Here is a 21359-nt window from a genome sequence, read left to right on the forward strand (position 1 = left end):
TTTTTTTTTTTACAAAGTAAGCTCTACACCCAGTGTGGGACTTGAACTCATGACCCTGAGATCAAGAGTCACATGCTCTAATAAATGAACCAGCCAGGCACCCCTCTAATAATAAATATTATTTTTAAATTACTTAAACACATACACATATTAGATTTATTAAATCTAATTAACTGGGGAAAATGAAGTTTACATCAGGAAAACAATTGTTAAAAATCTCAAATCACACCTGAAAATAGGTACTAATAGGTTTGGGGACACAAAGTGCCTTAAGTGATTCAACACTACTGGTTAAAGTCTATTAGGCTGAGCATATAATACTTACTGGGTGGTCTGATCTAAGTAAGTAATAAGTCTGTCTGCTTCTTCTTCTAGACGTTTGTTAACATGATGAAGATATTCAGGAACCTACAAAGACAGTTTTTTATATTATTGTTTTCCTCCCCATAAACCATTCAGAAAATGTAAAGTCCAAAAGATCCCGGGAGCAGCCCTGTCAAATGTGACAGGGTTGAATTTTATGTAAAATTATAGGTAGTTTATGATCCAGAATTCTGGCCTTTAAGAAGAGAGAAAAGAAAGGAGCACCTAAGTGAGAAAAAAGCATCACAATGTTGGGAAGATAAATGCAAAGGGCAGCTTATGTTCTAGAATGTAAGGTCTATTGTGAGACACAGTGGATTTATTAATCATGATTTTTAAATACCTCTCTTTCCTGCATTAATTTTTGGCCTTCAGCTGCATAGAGCCGGTTAGTTTCTTCCAAAAATCGTTGTTCAAAAGAATCCTGATAAATCTGGAAGGAGGGATCAAAATAAAGGAGTTCATTTATTCAATAAATATTTATTAAATGTCCTCTACGTGAACAGCACTGAATTTGGTTTTTAAACATCAAACTAGGAATAGCAATCATCTCTTAAGTGAAGTTAACTTACTTGCAAATCAGAGAGCATGCTTAAAAGGCTTCGGAGTAAACTTCTATCAATTGCTTCACCATTCCTTTCCCTCTCAATCAAGAGAAGAATGCCATCAATTGTCTTATTCTGGACTTTCTGATCACTTATAATATGAGCCCTAAATAACTCCAGTCCCATGTCCCTAAAATAAAAAAATATATAGAATCAAAATTAAACGACAACAATACCAGTTCTAGAGAGGCCTGCTTAACTTCTCACCACATGTTAATTAGGGTCCAGATTTGAAGCTGCAATTGTAAAAAGATAAAATCCACACGTTTAATTTTACACAATATTATTAGAGTTAAAGCATACAGGAAACTCATTTAGTCTTTAATGAGAACTGAAGCTAAATTCCTGTCTTCCTCCATAACTAAGTTTTGTTGTATTATTTCCTTTGGTGGATTTCTTCCTTGGTCAAATCAAGAGACAAAATTAGTTCAAAGACAAAATGGCTTTCACTGTACTGGTAATGAAGGCTTAACTGGTCATTTGTCATCTGGCTTCAGTACTCAAAAATCAGTAAACTCTGGTAATTGCTGTAGGTAGATGCTAGGCATAAGGTGGGGAAAGAGCTCATTATACTATTCTATTTTCGTGTATATGTGGAATTTTCCATAGCAATGTTAACAGATAATGAATGAGCAAACTCTTGATAAGCAACAAAATAATGCACACTCCTAGACAGTCCAGAGCAAACTTTAATCCCCTTGGCTAACAAAAAAACTTCTTCATTAAGTTATACGCTCAGAGAATGTTAGTTATCTCCAGTATTAGAACAGGCAAAACATAATTAAGAAGGTAAAACTGCTATAAATACAAGTCTAGAAGCCAAATTTGAGTTTTTAGGAGAATATTCACAGTATCACTCTCTTTCCTTTAGTGTAACTAAGATTTGACTATGATTTGTAACAATTTTTTTCTGGCATCCTTACCAAATGGAGGGTAGCATTGAATTCTGTAGAACATAAGTTCTATCCAGAAACAGAAAAATACTCCTGATCATGATCTGCCAACAAAAAAGAAATCGATTTTTAGATTTTGTTAAGCTGAAACATTTGCTCTTGATAAAATAATAAAATTGCAGGGTTTACTTTTATATATAAACTAGACTACTACATACAGATAAAGAAATCTACCTGAGAATACGCCCATACCATTTTTATTAAACTATTCTATTGTCTTAATCCTCGCTGTAGTTTCTAGAAAACGGACACTTAAAATGGTCCTATGACTTCTCTGCAACTTGAGATGTAACTGAAAATAAAAACAGGGAATTAAGGGGACATACATACAATTCCTCCTCAGTAACAGAGCTCATTCAGGGTGAAACTGACCTAAATTGTATATGTGTGGTTTTGGGTAGGAGGATTTTAAGATTTTTAGTTTGCAGAATATAAGTTATAAAATAAATACCAGATTAGGGAGAAAGGAAAAGGTGGTGATCTGAATGAACTAAAATGCAGGACCATCAGGCACCTTCACAGGCAATCACGCAGGTGGGTGGGACATCCATCAAGACTAACAGACAAAAATGTAACTTTTTTTAAAATGAGATACTTTTTGGTTAAATGTAACAAAAATAAAAATGATCCTAAGGTGCAAGTCATTCTAAAATGGTGGTTTCCCTATAACTTGCAGTTTTAAAATAGAAAACCAAAATTAGCATTCAATTCAGAGTAAGAGCAGATATCGAGACAATCCCCCCCAATGCAAAGCTTTTAAAACTAACATCCACATATTTGAAGGAATTCATTTAACTATAATATTTAGCTGAAACATAATAATTTTTCCAGCTTACCATTTGTCTGCAATGATTTTGCCAGCATCTATCAATTTTCTTTAGAAAAAGAACACTATCCAATGAATCCATGAAATATGTCAAGGATATTTTTATGTGCTTAGTACAAGTAACATAAGCAATGTAAGAGCATATTTGATTAAATATGGAGTATTACACACTAAATAAAAATAGGGACCCCTGGGTGGTTCAGTCAGTTAGATGCCTGCCTTCAGCTTGGGTCATGATCCCAGGGTCCTGGGACCGAGTCCCACATCAGGGTCCTTGCTCAGCGGGGAGCCTGCTTCTCCCTCTGCCTGCTGCTCCCCCTGCTTGTGTTCTCTCTCTGGCAAATAAATAAAATCTTAAAAAAAAAAACACTAAACTAAATAGCACTTAATTATAGAAAAAAAATGCTATTTCTTAAACTATAAAAAAGTTTTAGGTCCCACTAAATACCTTTTAGAACAAGTCTTACACATAAGTGAGCATTATGTTGTTTATGATTTCCCTTAGAAGATTATTTTTCCTTACATGGACATTTATTAGGACAAAAAGAGTAAAGAAATAAGGACATCTTATTTGCACTAACATCACAATGTAGACTTGGAACCTAATTAAAGCTGAAAATTCAAAAACTCATTTCTTCTTTCTCCAGAAACATAGGAATAGTAACAACTCTACAAAACACAGTCATTCCATCTCAAGTTGGGTTAAATAGTGAGGGATAAGAAAGGAGGGAACAGATAAAAATACAGTATTTTTGGTTTTTAAAAGGATATTCTCTGAACTGATGAATCTGTGCTTTGATGTGATCTTCACAAATCTGTCTCAGCTGTTTGTACAAGTTTGCAGAAATCTTGTAGGAACAGAGATTTTCTACAGCCTGCAAGATTAAACACATACTCGCTTAAGGAGAAAATGGGGTTATTGATTATTCATCTATTTAAAACACAAACATCTATTCATCTATTTAAAACACAAAGTAACAAAATATGAATGCTAGTGAACTTTTTCATCATCTATGTACCAAAAAAAAAAACCCACTAATATATTTATTATGGCTGTTCAGGTTAAGGATGGAGGGAATCAAGCCAAGTTCTACCCTGCAGAGACATCCAATTTATAACAATGACTACATATAAATGCTGTCTTGTTTTTAAAAATGTTAATTATTTTCATAAGCAGAATTTCATTTTGAGTTTAAAAAACAGTTTCACCAATTGTTTATCAGATGGATTGGGCAGTCTGACCACCACTGCATTAAAACTTTTACTTTCTTTGGTTTTCCTGAACAGAACAATGGATAATTGCTAGCAGTATTATAATGAGCATGATGCAAACACCAAGTATTTTTCTCTAATATTTGTTTATGAATATTTAATTACAGAGGCTTTAAAATTTGCACAATTAAGTAAACATTAATTACAACAGAAATGACTATTTTTACTTCATTCTAATAGTTGAATTGGTCTTCTTTTATACTCAGATCCCAAAAGGACAAACTTCAGATTTCTGTGAGTTTCTTGCTATGTGTATCAAAGACTTTCAAATTTAAAACAATAGGCATGGTAAACTCTTTGGATGAACTCTGATTTAATCTACAATTCCAACTAATAATGACTTAAGTATTAACACCAGGATTCCTTCCTCACCAGAACAAAAGGCAGAAAATCCATTAAAATTGACTCTAAGGGAGGATCCAAGTTCTGTAGGTTGGAGTGTAATTTTATGAATACGTACTTGGAAGTCACATTCCCAGCATGCAGGTCCAGTAAATAAATTAGCAAATGAAAAGAAAGCTGAAAGAAAACCACTTCTATCATTGCAGGAAAGTCACTGCACCTCACCAGGAAACAGCAGGCCAATTAGATCCAGTAGCTAAGGAGGAGTAAGAAAGCTGATTCTCCTCTGGCCACATTCCGTGGGGCCTTGGATTAGGCCACAAAGACCTAAAGGGTTTATTTATGCTTATTTCATGAGCCGTTCTGTTCACATTGGTTCTCTATGGACTCTTCCCCTTCCTTCTTTAGTATTTTTCTCATTGTATCTCATGTTCCTCTTGAATGACTCATTTTCTCAGCATTTCTCATTTCCCTGCTTGGATTCTGTCTTTGTACTTCATCTTATCCACATTTCCCACTTCCAGTACTTCTCCAAGTCCTATTTCTCCCATTCCCTTCTGCTGTGTTTCTCTTTATTTATCTTCTCACAAAAGATACCATATTCCCTTACTACTCAACTGGGTCCCACCTCTTCCAATAAGCTTTCCTTAACTGCATCACCTGGCACTATCATCAATCATAACACACTGATTCGTCACTGAGTAAATACTATACCTTTTTAAAAATACTATACCTATTTGTGTATACTCCATCCCCCAATTCTCCTTAATGAGAAAAAGAGACTACGTGCTTGTTCATGTTTCCACATATTCTTTTAATGCTTTTTCGGGGTTTAAACCAGGCAATATGGTAAATATTAGAAAAACTAATGTACTTACAACTAGCAATGTGTGCTGCACATAGAAGGGGCTTATAGTGTAAGGAGAAAACTAACCAGAAAACACAGAATTACAAAACACTGCATTAGGTGCTAAGATGAGAATAAGCATAGAAACAAAGTTTCCAAGAACTGATACAGTAATAAAATCTAAATTATCTCAGCCTCTTTAGGACTAGAGCAAGTCAGGGAAGGCTTCCTGAACAGCAGTAAAAAGCTGGAATCCCAAAGACCAGAGGAAAATGAAGAGCTAGTGGGAATACTGAGAAATAGAGAATTAAGCTGGGCTTCATATGCATACACTCTCCTCCATGTTTAGTTGGAGAATTACTTAAGATGTCAGAGGTTAAGAAAAGCAGGAAAGGGAGCATCTAAGGTGAGTCTTGAAGGTCAAATTGGAACAGAACACTCTGCTTCTTTAGTTAGCCTTGACTGCTTCTTAACATATATAGACCAGATCTAGTAATTTCCCTTCCTTAACAACCTTTCATCTAGCTCCTCAAGTACTGTTATGGAGAAATTCCATAATAGGTATAAAAAAATAGAGAGGGCTGGGGCACCTGACTGGCTCACTCAGCAGAGCATGTGACTCTTGATCTTGGGGTTGTGGGTTTAAGCCATGTGTTGGGTGTAGCAATTATTCAAAAATAAATTCTTTTTTTTTTTAAAGATTTATCTATTTGACAGAGAGAGAAAGAGCACAAGGAGAGGGAGTAGCAGGCAGAGGGAGAGGGAGAAGCAGGCTCCCTGCTGAACAAGGAGCCCGATGCAGCACTCGATCCCAGGACCCTGGGATCATGACATGAGCAGAAGGCAACTGCTTCACTGACTGAGCCACGTAGCTGTCCCTCAAAAATAAATTCTTAAAAAAATCTTTTAAAAAAATACAAAGGACTGGGGCACCTGGGTGACTGTCGTTAAGCGTCTGCCTTCAGCTCAGGTCATGATCCCAGGATCCTGGGATCGAGCCCCACATCGGGCTCCCTGCTCAGTGGGAAGCCTGCTTCTCCCTCTCCCTCTGCTGCTCTCCCTGCTTGTGTTCCCTCTTTCGCTGTATCTCTGTCAAATAAATAAAATCTTAAAAAAAATTTTTTTAAATACAAAGGACTGAACCATGTGGTGCATGGTCTAGTATCATTTATGTAAAAAAGACAAAATAAATAAAAACACACATAGTTGTTTTTACATACATAAAACACTGCTGGAAGAAGATACTCCCCAAACTAATAATGTTTGTGGATAAAGGAACTAGCTGGAGGGGAGGAGGGTAGAGGATAGGATGGAAGTGAAACTTTTCACTACATACTCTGTAATACTTTTTGGGCTTTGAACCAGATGAATATATTAAGTACTCAAAAAACTTAAATATTACCTCACCCAATAAACCCTTTCTATCTTCTCCACCACCACACTTTTCAGCATGGCATTCAAGGCCCAATTTTACTATTTTAGTAGTCTTATGTCTGTATATAATCTTCCATACACACCATGATCTAAACATTCTGCTTTCCTTACTTTTTAAAGCAAGGTTTGTTTGGAGCAGTCATGTGTGCTTAAAACAGGGGCTTCCAAAAATTTTTGACAAGCCACAGCAAGAAATACATCTTATGTCACAATCCATTGTATGTAAAATAAATTTATGTAATTAAAACAAAATCTTCATGAAACTACACTTATCATTACTATGTGTGATGTTCTCCAATTATTTTCTATTTTGTCTTTTAAAAAATGCTGGTCATTGGGGTGCCTGGGTGGCTCAGTTGTTTAAGCATTTGCCTTTGGCTCGAGTCATGATCCCAGGGTCCTGGGACACAGCACCACATCAGGCTCTCTGCTCAGTGGGGAGCTTGATTCTCCCTCTCTCTCTGCAGCTCCCCCTGCTTGTGTGCTCTGTCAAATAAATAAATAAAATCTTAAAAAAATAAAAAATAAATTAAAAAATGCTGGTCACAAACTTCTAATTTCATGAACCTACTAGAATATAAGTACCTAAGGGGCAAGGCCTAAGTGATCTCTATATCCCCTGGCATCTGTCCAGCTTTGCACAAAGGAAGCAGTAACTGATTCAACAAGGACTGAGTGTTTACTAAGTAAGTACTCTGTACCCTGTTAGGTGCTGGGATAGAAACATGAATAGGAAGGTGTTAAATCACTACTTAAAACTTTGGGATAAGCTCTATTTTATTCCAGATCTTTGAAATGCACTATTAGAAATGTATTAAGTATTATTTTATATCTCACTTCACATGCAACTATTTTTATCAAACAGACTCTACATAGTATTATAAGTCTCTTAAATAAAACTTTCTTTTTACTCAAGCTCCCAATCATTACTGGTAAAATATGCTGCCTTAAATCCTTTTTGAAGGTAATCAGATATAAAATAGAAACATTCCAGCAAGGTTCTAACCTTTATTTCTTTAAATCCCAGTCCCTACTCGCCCCACTAAAATCCATACACGTCACATCAAGAAACATGTTTGATACAAACAAAACCATGCACTCCAAAGAAATGTAAACACGTAGCAAATGAAATATAAAACTATAGTTCCTGAAATTTGATGCTTTGAGGAATACAGGATTTAAGAAACAGCAAAGGCACAAAAGATTGCATCTGGGACAAGGAAACGGAAATAAGGGTGAGCAGTAAGTCTAGAATAAAAACATGAAGAGAATTAAAATAAGAATAAAAAACAAAGACTACAAACATAATTAAACATAAGGGAGAAAATCTAGAAATTTTCCTGACTTAACAGTAACAGACACCCAGAGAGATAATTCTGGTCATTGGCCTAATGGGTTGGGTCTTATTTTTCAAACCATACGTTTAAAGAAAGGAAAGCACAACACAAAGTTTCCAAGAACTGATACAGTAATAAAATCTAAATTATCTTTTTACATTTTGTAAAAATGGTTGAAACAAGATACTTGAAATATATCAACAACTAAGAACTCGCAGAAAGGAAGCCAGACATGAAATCTAATTTTTCTTTTTCATCTAGTAAAAAGGGTTTAAAAAGACTAAAATTACCAAAGACTGAAGTTCTAGTTGCAGCTTTATAAATTGCAGGGATAATACTGAGTACTAACTCAATAAAGAGAGAAGCAATACATAATATGACAGACTTAACATCAAGAGTGACAACAATTAAATAACCTTACACAGAACACAATTAGCTACTCGTCAATACAGAATACAAAAGGTGAACCTGGGTGGCTCAGTCCTTGAGCCTCTGCCTTCCGCTCAGGTCCTGGTCCTGAGTTCTGGGATCAAGCCCCACATGGAGCCCCGCACTGGGCTCCCTGCTCAGCGGGGAGTCTGCTTCTCCCTCTGTCTCTCCCCCCTGGCTTATGCTCTCTCTCACTTACTCTCTTTCTCTCAAATAAATAAAATCTTTAAAAATATATATAGAAGACAAAAGCTAAGTCATCTCTGCTAAGAATCTAACTGCTCTTCTGTAACCTCTAACTGCTTAAACAACCAGATTTTACAATGGGTAATAACCTATATTGAGATGGACCAGTATTTGCTTCCAGTCTTATGGTCATCTACTTGATAAATGAAGCATTACTAGAAAAGTTCATTATTTAAGAATTATTTCACAAAAAGCTAACCAAAATGAGTTCCCATTATTAATAATAAATAAAATTATTTTCATCAGAATTAAAGTATGGACTAGGCTTGCCTTCAAAGAAAATAGCTAGACATTTATCTTAAGAATAAATGTTATACTTTCATATATAAACAACCAGCCGGCTCCAAAAAAAGGTAGCTGATTTAAAAACACTACACAGCTACTTATACAAAGGCTGACAACATGAGGAAAATAATCCCATTATTTACAATACCCAAAATTCCAACGATTATAAGATACCACATGTAAAAAAACAAGACACATTCTTGAGAAGTAAAGCACACTGTTCCTAGAGAGTTCCTCTCTTTTTCTACTATTTTTTCAATTTGGCTAATGGTGTCTACTGACACATATTTGGAATGTAATCTATTTATCAGCCAGCTGTTTTGGCCCAGTGTGGATTTAGAATCTTAAAACATGTGTGGCTTTAGAGCTGTATAATAAAACATAATCTTAAAATAAAGGTATCTTTTTAAAAGATTCATTTATTGTCGTCATCATCATCATCGATGACACCAATAAGTAGCAGACATTGTACTAAGTAGTTTTTGCAGTATTTTGCTTACAGCTCAACAACCCCGCCATGTAGGTAATGTTGGTCTTCCCATTTTACAAATGAGGAAAATAAGGCTTAGAGAAGTAACTTGCCTAAAGTTATGAGTGGCAGATCTCTCATCTAAGGCAGGCTGATCAACTCAAAAGTCAGTGCACTTAACCATACTATCTGTAGTCAATCAAAAACAAGCAAACAAACAAACAAAAATCCCCCCAAACCAAAGCAACATTAACCACTGCCTCACACTTTGGATTTCAAGGTTGTCTAGGAAAGAGAATTTTTTAAACTCAAGTACAACTCTCATTTAAAATCACTTTTAAAAGACATTTTGTTTCTTGCAAATGGACTCAGAACCACATGTTCTTTTCTAGAAATTAAAAACTTAGGGAGGCAGTACATGCAATCCACACTAGGGACTTCCATGCTTAAGATTTAAAACATAACGGTTTTGCATGCACAGAAAAAAGTTCTGCATAGACATATGCCAAATAAGCGTTTACTTCAGAGACAGAGGGTAGGATGGGGGAATGAGGAGTTTGGTGAACTTTTGTTTGGTATACTACATACTTCTATAGTTTCAATTTTAGGAGAGTTAAGAGAGTACTTTTTTTTTTTGCCATTTCTCTCCCCTACCCCCTCTTTAGGAGAGTACTTTTAATTTACATTTCAACCAGTCAAAATTAAACAAGCACCTGAAATCCAGATGGTAAGAAATAATTTTACTCGCTTATCTTTTTATTTCTTTTTTGAACTTGAACATCTCAAAATAAACTTTCTGAGAATAATCCAAAGGAGCATTTATAAAATTAAGGTCAAAAACACCAAAAGAGCTAGAAACAAATGCTTTTGAATTTATTACAGCAGAAACAGTAAAGTACTGTGAAAAGTGGAGAGTAAAAAGTTGTAACACTGACTTTAGGCTGAAGAAATCCAACTGAACAATAGCAGGTAATAATTCTGAAGTAGAAGAAAATTAAAACAAAAAATGTAACTATGAACTCTTGAAACATAAAAGAATTTAACAGAATCAATTTATCAGGAAAAATATTTTTGAACCCAAAAGCTCTAGAAAAATATTCAAGGTAAAGTAAATAGGGTTCATTAACAATCACAATCAATATGCTATAAATATAAAACATATAATTTTATTGAAACTAAAGATGCTGTATACTATACCACCATATCCAAATAAACACCATATATATACACAAATGAAAAAATTAGCTTCTTTGAGGATAGTTTTTTTCCTTAAAGTCAATCTATTTGCCTCTACACTACACCACAGAGGTACTCTAAGTGCTGTGGTGTATTACTGAAGAAGCATAGCAGTGAAGGTGCGCTGGACTTGAAACCTGGGCATCTCAGTTTGAATCTGGGCACATTATTTAACTTCCCTGAGACTCAGTTTCCTCATCAACAGAGGAATATTAACTACTACCCTGTCTACTTCACAAAGGGTTTCTATAATGCTTAAAAGATAATAAATGATAAACCTAATTTGTAGAGGACCACCTGCACTATATGAAGAAAAGCTATTGGACTACATGATCTTATGGCCTTTCCAACTCTTAATTCCGTAATTCTACTTTTATTACCGTACAACTCAGGAGCCACATATGTAATATAGCAACATAGCCAAGTAAGGTGGGCTTCTCCTTAATAGCTTAGTACTGTTACTACCTGACACATAGTGTTATAAAGATTATATTGTCTAACATTATTCTTATGTGTTGGGCATTGTTCCGAGTGTTTTGCATGCACTGATTCTCACAGCAACAGAAACTGGTGATCTTAATTGACTTACTACAAGTGAAAAAGCCACACTGTGACTTATGAAAGAGCTTTAGTAGTGATAACATCATCTTATTTTCTATAACATAGTGCTTCAAGGTGTTTTTCACATCTATTTGATTCTTAGAGGCAACCCCGTGAGGTAGATAGGACAAGTATTCTTTCCCCTATTTTACAGGGGAGGAAACTGAAGCTGAGGGAGGTCTAGTTTCTTGCTCAAGATCAGAAAGGTAATAGCCACCAAAAGAAGATCCCAAATTGTCTTCCGACTCCTAATCCACAGTTTGTCCATTACCATACCACCTCTGCAACTAAAATGAATAGTTAAAAACAACAAATTCTGATAAATCAAACCAACTTAATTTCTTACAAGGTACTTATCAATATGAAAAACACAAAAGGGTGCCTGGGTGGCACAGCTGGTTAAGCACCTGACTCTTAGTTTTGGCTCGGTCATGATCTTGGGGTCATCACGACCCCGAGTCCAGCTCTACACTCAGCACAGAGCCTGCTTGAAATTCTCTCTCCTTCTGTCCTCCTCCCTGCTCAATCGCACATGGCCTTACTCTCTAAAATAAATCTTAAAAAAAAAGCACAAGCTATTGGGACTCTGAAGTATTTTTTTATATGAAACTGCTTATGCTATAATGGAAAGTAACTTCTTGAAGTGGTTGTGTCAAAAATACAGTAGGGCAGGGGCCCCTGGGTAGTTCAATTAAGCATCTGCCTTCGGCTCAGGTCAAGATCTCAGGGTCCTGGGATCAAGCCCCACATTGGGCTCCCTGCTCAGCAGGGAGTCTGCTTCTCCCTCTCCCTCTGCTTCCCCCCTCTACCCCCGCTGGTGAATGCGCTCTCTCTAATAAATAAAATCTTTTAAAAAAATACAGTAGGGCAAAATACCATGGTAGTAAGTAGTCTAAATCAGTAATTGCTATTAATAGTATATTTAAACTAAACACTTCAAGTATAGACCCATTTGTTAAGCAAAAGAAACAAACCTGAATCTCAGACCAAGTCACTGGACTACAACCTGAACCTCATTTTTTGGCTAAGGACTGTCTTGTAGTCCAGAAAATAAAACAACCATAAAGAGCAAGAAAGAGAAATGGCAAAAGCCTACTAATAAGGAGGAAGAAAAAAGTAAACAGAGAATATCTGCATTTCTTGAGGCCTTTCCTACAGGCAAGTAACACCACTTAGCAAGAAGTACCATAACAGAATGACTTGTCACCAGAAATCGTCTTTGGGATCCGGGTTGCAGGATTCCATTATAGGTAAAACCTTGATTATACCAAGATACTCCTCACTGTAAATCCTAATCAGAAGGGTCAAGATAAACCCAATATATACCAATATGACTGTACTCACAGTTTGTCAGAATGTCAGAGTATGTCAGAATATGTAGTCTGATTATAAAACAGAGTGCATAAATTAATCAAGAAATTTTCATTAGAAGGAAACCAAAAGTCTACATAAGGGCTCATTTCAAAGTAAAATCCATATACGTACCACCTCAATTTATGCTAGCAAAATCTGGTTATCCACATTAATACATACCTGATAGAGTTCTTCTAAATTGTACTTAATCGAAGTACTATTCTGGATAGCTTCCACCGCTTCTTTCAGTTTCTGCCATGTTTCATCCGTGTAGTTCTCTGGTAATTTAGGCTTATCTAGATAATATGTACAAGGCTGATATCAGAATATATGGCATATAGTAATGGAAAGATCCATTAAAGTACAATAATAGTATTACTGCTTTTTAAGGGTAAATTGTGATTTTTGTAATAATTACATCTAAATATTAAAGTAGCTACTGTATCTAGGCTTAGCTTAAAGAATAAAATTTGAAATGCCAGAATACTGTTTAATTCATTTTGACTCACCTATTAAAATTAAAGGTGAGGTTTTTCTTTTTTTCAATTGACTGTATTGCTTCAAAAAATAAAAATTCAAGCATCACAGATAAAAAATAACAATCCTGATCTTATTCCATCATACGTAAAACCTAAATCAGTTAACGTGAATTTTGCACCTGAGATTTAAAATACTCAATGTCTACTATGCACAAGGTACTTTACAAACATCTTAATCTCCCTAACAATGCTCTAAGGAAGGTTTTATCCCTATCTTGCAACCGAGAAAACTCATTTAGTAAGGGTTGCCCAAGGTCATCAAAGCTAATCAATGGCAAAACTGGGATTCTAATCCAAGTCTGTTTGATCCTCACATCTATGGACCATCTACAAATGGAGAGCAACATCTTGACTCAGGTTTTAATTAAACTACATCTATGAGCAGAGTGAAATTTAAAAAAATTAAAACATCCAAATGACTCCAGAACCTATGTAGCATTTTCAGAATGGAAAGGACTATCTTCACCCAGGCTTTAAACTTCACTGACCAGCAATGAGTATTTTTTTTAAATTAAAACATCCTAATACCTTCATGATATGTTTTTAGTTTAAGAGGGAAAGAAAAACCCAAACAAACAAAATCTCAGAAACCAGTATGCGAATGAAATTAGGATCATAGCTCATTTCTTTAAAAATTCTTGGCTATTAAATTGATATACTTTGAGTGGAACAGTGAACACATTAGTCAATTACAATTCACATTTACTTCAGAAAGGTCTACTATTAAATCAGAAAGATTACAACACTCTTAAGAACCTGGGGATCGGAGAGGAGTGACAGGAAAAAAAGAGAAGGTTAAAAATAAACACTATAACCCTCTGCTTTAAACAAAATAGAGCATATTCCTGATTTCCACACTGATGTTGAAAACACAAGTATTGAGAATCTAATTTTCTCAATACTAATATTTAGCCACAAGGCACTTATCTGGTAAATATTACTTCAGTTCATTCATTTACTTCTCCATTTAATAAGCATCTTAACATCTATCACCCACCAGTTAAGGATGCTGAAAAACCAAGTCAGAAAAATAGAAACACAGTCAACAGAAAAAAGTAATTCAGCTCAATTATGTTTTAAAAAACTGTTGATTTTATATACATCAATGCATTCAGAGTACTCTCAATCACCTATCTCAAACATAAAAGGAACAAATTTTCCTAAAAGCTGCAGGTCAGTACTTAAAAAAAAAATAGATGTAGTAATTGTTCCTATCTTTAGACTAGTGGTACACAGAGTTACTACTTCTGTATATACAGTATTTTTCACTTCCAAACCCTACCTTTGGAAGAAATGCAGATATCACAAATATTTTTCTCCAAATACTGCTTCCACAATGAGTTTCAGGAATATAGTATCCAACATGATAAATCTAACTATAAATCATCATTGAGCATGAAAAGATCACCATTGCTACCTGCATTTCTAGGGACTAGAGAATGTGGCCTACTGAAGCATAAAAATAAAAATCCCAGCAGTGCCAAGGCTCACTATGCACCTGAAATAAATAAACCTCTTCAGAATACAAATTTCTCACCTGTATAATCCAGATCAATCATACCGATTGTCAATGTTATAATGAATAACAGATTAGATATAAGCTGAGCCAGACATCAAAATACTGCACAGTAACACTCGGTGTATGCTTCAGCACAAGAATACTAACCACCCCCGGAAAATGAACCCTCCACCCAAAAAAAGGACCTCCCTCCACCTCATTGATTATGCATAGAACATTAGGCCACCTCTATACTGTTTAATATATTAACATAAATAGAGCACGTGACCGCTCAAGTGTCAAATCCTTAGTAGGTGATTATGGATTTTGGCCTTGGTTACCTTTAAAGTTCTTGATCACTAACTTCTTAGCAGAGCCAGGCTTGCTGTTAGCAAAGCTAGAAGTGGTGGTAGAAGATTTGGCTAGGCCGTTTGCGTGATGCACCGAAGCCACAGAAGAGATTAATATACTCTTATTTTTAAGTTGCTGCTGCTGAGATGTTGCAGCAGTTGGTGAGGAAGAGGAGGAAGAGGAGGAGGATTCCTCAGCCATCTTCGCATCAAACCCTACAAACTCCAGGGTGTCTTCAAAACGCAGCTTCTTCTGTATCGGTACGTGGCTGGAAGTAGCCACTGAAACCCCCAGGCAGAAGGACGAGGTTGAAGGGGATGCCGAATCCCTGGGTTGTAAAGGAGGAGTGGAAGAAGAGGAAGAGGTGGAATCAAAGTCTTCTCTCTCGTTACTACTGTTACTGCTGCTACTGCTGCTGCTGTTTAACTTTCTCTTCTTGGCAGAGGTGGGCGGAGTGGTGCTGGTATTACCATCAGTGGCAGATCTGACCTCCTGAGCAGCAGCAGCAGCTGAGGGATTGGGGGAAGAAAAACCTGTTGGAAACATGAAAATAGCGGGGTCAACAGGCAGAGGAGCATCAAAAACCTACGTTTATATGCCTGCGTGCGTGTAGGAGAGAAGGTGGCAATGCTAGAGGGGGAAGGGAAGAAAGAGAGGAGAAACACAGAGGACGAGAAGGAAAGTGAAGGGGGGGCTACACCGGGGGAATGGGAGGGTTTGGGAAGGCGGATAGGCTGACACCAGGAGTGAGCAGAACGAGGGGGGAGAGCGAATGAGGAGGCAGACAGGTAAACGGCTGTGCCGTCCCCCTCCCCTGCTTTTCGGTCTCTCTCCCCCCTTTCTGCAGGAGCGACTCAGTGAGTCTGTGAGGCTGCAGCTCCTCCTCCTTTTCTCCCTCTCTCTGGGAGGGGAGATGCCGTGGTTGGGGGAAGGGGGAAGGGGGAACCAGGGCTTGTTATTGTCAATAGCACAAGAGGCTAAAGATGGCGCCACTTCCGGGCGGCGAAGGAGGGGCGGTGACTGTCCTCGGGAGCGGGGGGTGGAGAGAAGCACTGCAGGCGCCCGGGGGGCGGGGGAGCCGGCTCCAGGGGAGGCGGCGGGGAAGGGGCGGGGGCCCAAGACGCTTGTGATCCTTCGCTCGCTCTCGCTGTCCTTCCCCCTCCCTCTCCCGCTCCCCTTCCCTGGCAGCACTCTCCTCCCCCGGCCCGCTGGTAACTCCCACCCCCTCCTTAACGGTCCCGCGGGGAGCTTCGCGCTGCAGCGCCCTTACCGGAAGTGACTGGGCAGACACTTTTCATAGCGCCCAGATCCCGAAGCCCCCAGGTCCGCAGGATTTGAGTGAGAGAAAAAAAAAAAAAAAAAAAAAAAAAAAAAAAAAAAAAAAAAAAAAAAAAAAAAAAAAAAAAAAAAAAAAAANGGAGTAAAAAGTTAGGGAGCCGAGAATGGAAACTTTGAAAGAGATAAAGGAATAAGGAGGGGTTGCAAGGCTAGGGGAGTAACCCGAAATGAAGGAAAACATAATTATGGCATTATGCCTGGTGCTATGGAGAAATGTCATGATGTTAAAATAGGAAAGGAAAAGATCCTAGATACTAAGAAAACGAGTTTTGCTTCGGTTGAGCTACACATTATTTTTTTTATGGCAAGGACACCCCTGGCCCTGAGTTTTGATACCTTTCTCAATAACGTAGCAGCAAATCTTTTTACCTTCCTAACAGGAGCATTTTCTAAGATGGCTGGCCAGAGTTAAGGGTGCATTCTAAGGCCCAAGAAACAGGAAGCTAACTAACACCTCCCCCCAACACACACATACACAACACAGTTCCCAGTACCAAGCCCAACCCCGATCTCCCCCGTCATCAGTCCAGCAATTTACAGACTAAAATATAGCCACTTTTACCAAATCTCAGTTCATAACACTGTTTCGAAGAACACATTTTAGGAGAATGACATTGGCAAAAATCAATGCTTTCTACCAATGTATTCCACAAGCTCAGATTTCAAATGGATTACTTATAAGAACAAACCTCTAAATTTGGTTAAATTAGCAACAATAAACCTTGTAAATTTTCTGCTGGGAGTTTTTATTTAACCCGAGGGGATGGGGGGGCAGCACAATGTCAAATAAACTAGATCTGCCAACCTGTTGATCATTCTAACTGCAGAAACATTCAACAAACATGTACTGAAAAGACTTTATGCCACACACTATGCCAGGTTCCTGCCATTGAGAAGCCAGTAGGGGAAGACAGTTTCAAAACTAATTTCTGCAACAGTTCTATAACAAATGTACAAAGTGCTATGGAAACAGGTGAATCAAGAGATTTGGAGGTATTTTGGAATAGTCAGTTTCACAGAGGAGTTGTTTATGCTGGGTCCCAAAGTGGGAATTGCCAAAAAGACAGGAAGGGAGAAGGTGAAAGGCATTCTGGGGAGCAGAGATGGGCAACGCAGGGAGTTGTGAAAGGGCCTGTTTATGGGAATACAGAGAGTGCAGTGAAGCTGAAAAGTAAGATGTCTAGTTGGAAGTAAGGAAAATGAGGCTCAAGAGTGCCTGGGTAGGTGGCCAAGGGCAGGTGGCCCAAAATGTAACACAATGGCATATTGATTATTTTGAATTGAAGCTACTTAGGAAGCAACTGTTGCAAGGACAGGAAGACCCTCTGCTGTCCCCCTGAAAGCAAGAAACAAATTTCGCATAAGAAAAATATCCTCCCTCGGGCGCCTGGGTGGCTCAGTCAGTGAAACGTCTGCCTTGGGCTCAGGTCACGATCCTGGGGTCCTGGGATTGGTCCCACATCGGGCTCCCTGCTCATCGGGGAGCCTGCTTCTCCCTCTCCCTCTGCCTCCCTCTCGCTTGTGAATAAATAAAATCTTTAAAAAAGGAAAAGAAAAAGGAAAATATCCTCCCTGTACTAAGATGTAGAAAAAAAAAATCCATATCACCAGAGACAGAGACTTTAAAGCCGAGAAAGCTGAAGAAACATTTTTCTAATGTACCTCAATCTAAATTCTGCTTAGAATTCCCTACTAAGTAAAGCTCCCAATCACCTGTTTATCCTGTCAATCCCTCACAAATTTGTTGTCTCATTGTCTAAAATGTATAAAAACTGCCTGTCTTAGTCATTTCTTGGGGTCTCAATTTTGTTATTGGTCCTCTGTGCCCACATAATAAAACTTTGGGTTTTTTCTCCTATTAATCTGTCTCATGTAAATTTAATTTGTAATCAGATGGAAGACCTTGAAGGGTAGAGGAAGAATTTTTCCTTCCCTCTGGCACACAAAGCCAAAAATCTGGTCTACCCTGTAGCCTAGAGTAGATAGCAAGGAGAGGAGGGAACAAGCTGGGCTTTTAAAAGCAGGCAAGTAACAGGATGGTGGGTGGTGTAAAGCAGTTTGTATTGTATAGTTTGAGATAGACAAATCAGAACTCTAAGAATAAATCCATTTTCTAGCTGTTTAGACAAACCCACGTTTTATTTATGTATTTATTTTTAAATTTTTAGGTCTTCAAAAGTCTTTGGTTAAAATGCAAATCCTCCTAGAAAGAGGTACCACCTTGAGCCACTATGGCTTTGTGCTGTTTGATGACAATTGGCCGAGAGCAAGGCTCTAACGGAACTTAGGCCCTAGGGCCACAGAGAACTGCAGTAGACGCTGAAAAGGGGGGAAGATGGACTCCTATATGTTTTGAATGTACCATTTTGTTCTTGCTGCCTGAAATGAGACTGTAAACTCTTAAAGCAAAGGAAAGTACCCTAAAACATCCTCCTTTATTGTGTCTCATATTTCACACGATGCTGAATAACTGTAAATGCAGAGAAAATACTTATTGAATTGAATATCTCATTGAACGAGAATAAAATAACACCATGTCTTTACAGGGGAGGATTAACTGGCTAATTTTCCAGATTTAATGAACAAGGTTGTTCTAATTTGTATAGTTATATTCCTTAGAAGGGTGTATGGATGGGCCAGCTGATAATGGCTCAAATTGATACCTTTTCTAGAAGGATTGGCAATTTAACCAAAGACTTCTCCAGACCAGAAAAATGGGGCTTGTTCTAATTCGTGTAATTATATTTCTTAAAGGGTATATGAAAGGGCTAGCTATTTTTAAAATTACAAATATCAGTACAGCTGAAAGGGAACGGACATAAAGACAGAAAACTGCTTTTGCCATTCAATGATAAACTTTTATACTAACATAAAACATAGCTGAGTCTTGTTAATATTCAACCACATTCTAATAATAATAGCTCCCAATCTGACATGATTATCTAAGCCCTTCAGTCTTCCAAGTTACATGTTGGCTCTAAAAGCACAGATCCTTGGCTCTTCAGTGCTAGTTCACTTTGAATGACCTAATAGTCTAACTTACTATTTAAGTTTTCCATGAAGTATCCTTAAATGAGTTTTGTGGAAAAAATATTTTTCTTTTTTATCTTGGTGACTAATAGTAATCTTCCTTTTGATATCCTAACAACCTTATTTTATTTTGTGCCAGGTCAATCCTCACATATTTAGCATATCTTAATATGGATATGTAATTTTAACAATGATTTTTTAGTTTAACATTTAGATTTTGTGGCACAAACCAACTTAGATATTACTATATGATGTGTGAAGGCCAGAACTTTGTGCTTTCTTGGACCCTTGGACCAATTTAAAAAGAAGAAAAACTTTCCATGCTTCTTTGTAAATCATCTTTTAAATCAAGAATCAAATAATTGGGCTAATCAAAACATAAGCATATATATTCCATACACCTAAACATTTGCCAACCAACGTTAAACAGATTCTCAACATTAAAATACATTTCTCAAGGTTGAACTCACTGAAACCACAATAATCAAGACATGCAATGTAGGACACCATACAATTATGGCCATTATCAGACTAAACCAGATTGGGCACTTAACATATATTCCATATATAGAATCTTTCATCTTGTGAGTTCAACTCATACCTTAGAAACATTAATTAAACTTTACAGTGCTGCCAGATGAAGTATAGTTATTATTGGTATTCTTTTAAGCAAATAAAATAAATCTGTAGCTATTTATAAAGGTAAATATACACACAAAGGAAGAAATACAAAGACAGGACTAGTTTTTCTCATGTCCCTTCCCCTATTTCAGCAGTTATGTCTCTAAAAAAGAGTGTGACCTGTTTCCTTTTTTTGATCAGGGGGATTCCCCAAGGTGCTTGATTCTGAGTCTTCTCCAGACATCTCAGAGCAGGGCCTTGTTAGTGGATAGACACGAAAGCCTTGTTATCCATGGGTGGGATTTTCCTTAAATAGAGGAGATACTGCTTGCTTAGGAGAATACTAAAAATGTTTCTGCAGCAAGCATTGCTTAGGAATGTGTCTAGAAAACACAACTGGTGGGTAAAAGGTAGTCCATATTCCCTATCTGCCTTTCTGAAGGATCATCTTTGAAGCAGGGAAATACAGAAAAGGCAAACCAAGCAGTGGTGAGGTAGCCAGCATTACATCATAATAAGGGCCTTGTGATGCTATCAACAGCAAGGGGCGGCTAGGAAAGGCTGAGGAGGTCAAAGCTTAAGCAAAGATGATCCAACTACACGATGTGAATTCACTCTTTGCCCATCCTAGAGTTTAAAGCAAGGAACTTGATAACAAATGCTAAACCCGTGGTGCTCAGTACAATGTAAATAAATAACATAGATCTCATATTTTTAACAAAATCATTTATCTTCTTCATAAAATATCAACCAAAGACTTACTGACTTGGGTACATCAAACATTTGAAGACTTAGCCCCTTATCTCAGAGATTTTACCTACAGTTGTACCTGTGAACCATCCGGAAAGCTGATTTAAGGACTAACAGTTAGGGCCAGGCCATTTTCCCTGGGGGTTTGGGGTGGAGAACTAGATCAGCCACAGATTACTTCTTTGGTGCTGCCAAGCACTTGCTCATTGTGGAGTTGCTGGGCCTATTTTTAACCTTCCCTTCACTTTATCAATGACTCTCACAGTCCCTCCCACCCTGCTTTATGATTTGATCTTCCAACGGCAGTTGGCTTTTCTTTTTCTCAAGAGCAAGGCCATTTTAGGTTTAAATCAGTAGTTCCCAACTCCAAATAAACAACAGAATTGCCTGGGGACTTTAAAGAAAAAAAACACCTTTGCCCAGGTTTGAAACTAGTCCAACTCAATTAGAATCTCTGTGAGTAGGGCCTCAATTACCATTATTTCTAAAAAGCTCTTGGGGTGAATTACATACCTCCAAAATTGAGACCCCAGCTGTAGGTGAACTAAGTACCATCATGATTGGAATGAAGCTGATAAGCCCTTGTACTCTTTAATGCCTGAAATTTCACAATTATTTATTCATTCCTTTTGATA

General features: G+C 37.4%; 1 protein-coding gene across 2 annotated transcripts in view; it reads right to left on the reverse strand.

Moving 5' to 3' along the window:
- The window catches only part of CUL4B (cullin 4B), a 35764-nt gene extending 19443 nt beyond the window's left edge, over positions 1 to 16321 (reverse strand). For both annotated transcript variants that reach the window (XM_011229100.3, XM_011229099.3), the window contains exons 1-9: positions 16256 to 16321; positions 14976 to 15518; positions 12778 to 12893; positions 3519 to 3622; positions 2758 to 2827; positions 1892 to 1965; positions 936 to 1098; positions 707 to 796; positions 326 to 408 (exon numbers count right to left, since the gene is read on the reverse strand). In XM_011229100.3, coding sequence (XP_011227402.1) covers positions 326 to 408; positions 707 to 796; positions 936 to 1098; positions 1892 to 1965; positions 2758 to 2827; positions 3519 to 3622; positions 12778 to 12893; positions 14976 to 15518; positions 16256 to 16283 — 1271 coding nt within the window. In that variant the 5' untranslated portion in view covers positions 16284 to 16321. The remainder of the gene's footprint in view (positions 1 to 325; positions 409 to 706; positions 797 to 935; positions 1099 to 1891; positions 1966 to 2757; positions 2828 to 3518; positions 3623 to 12777; positions 12894 to 14975; positions 15519 to 16255) is intronic.
- Between the last annotated feature and the right edge of the window lie 5038 nt (positions 16322 to 21359).

This window comes from Ailuropoda melanoleuca, chromosome X (genome assembly GCF_002007445.2).
Source record: "Ailuropoda melanoleuca isolate Jingjing chromosome X, ASM200744v2, whole genome shotgun sequence".
Taxonomy (NCBI): domain Eukaryota; kingdom Metazoa; phylum Chordata; class Mammalia; order Carnivora; family Ursidae; genus Ailuropoda; species Ailuropoda melanoleuca.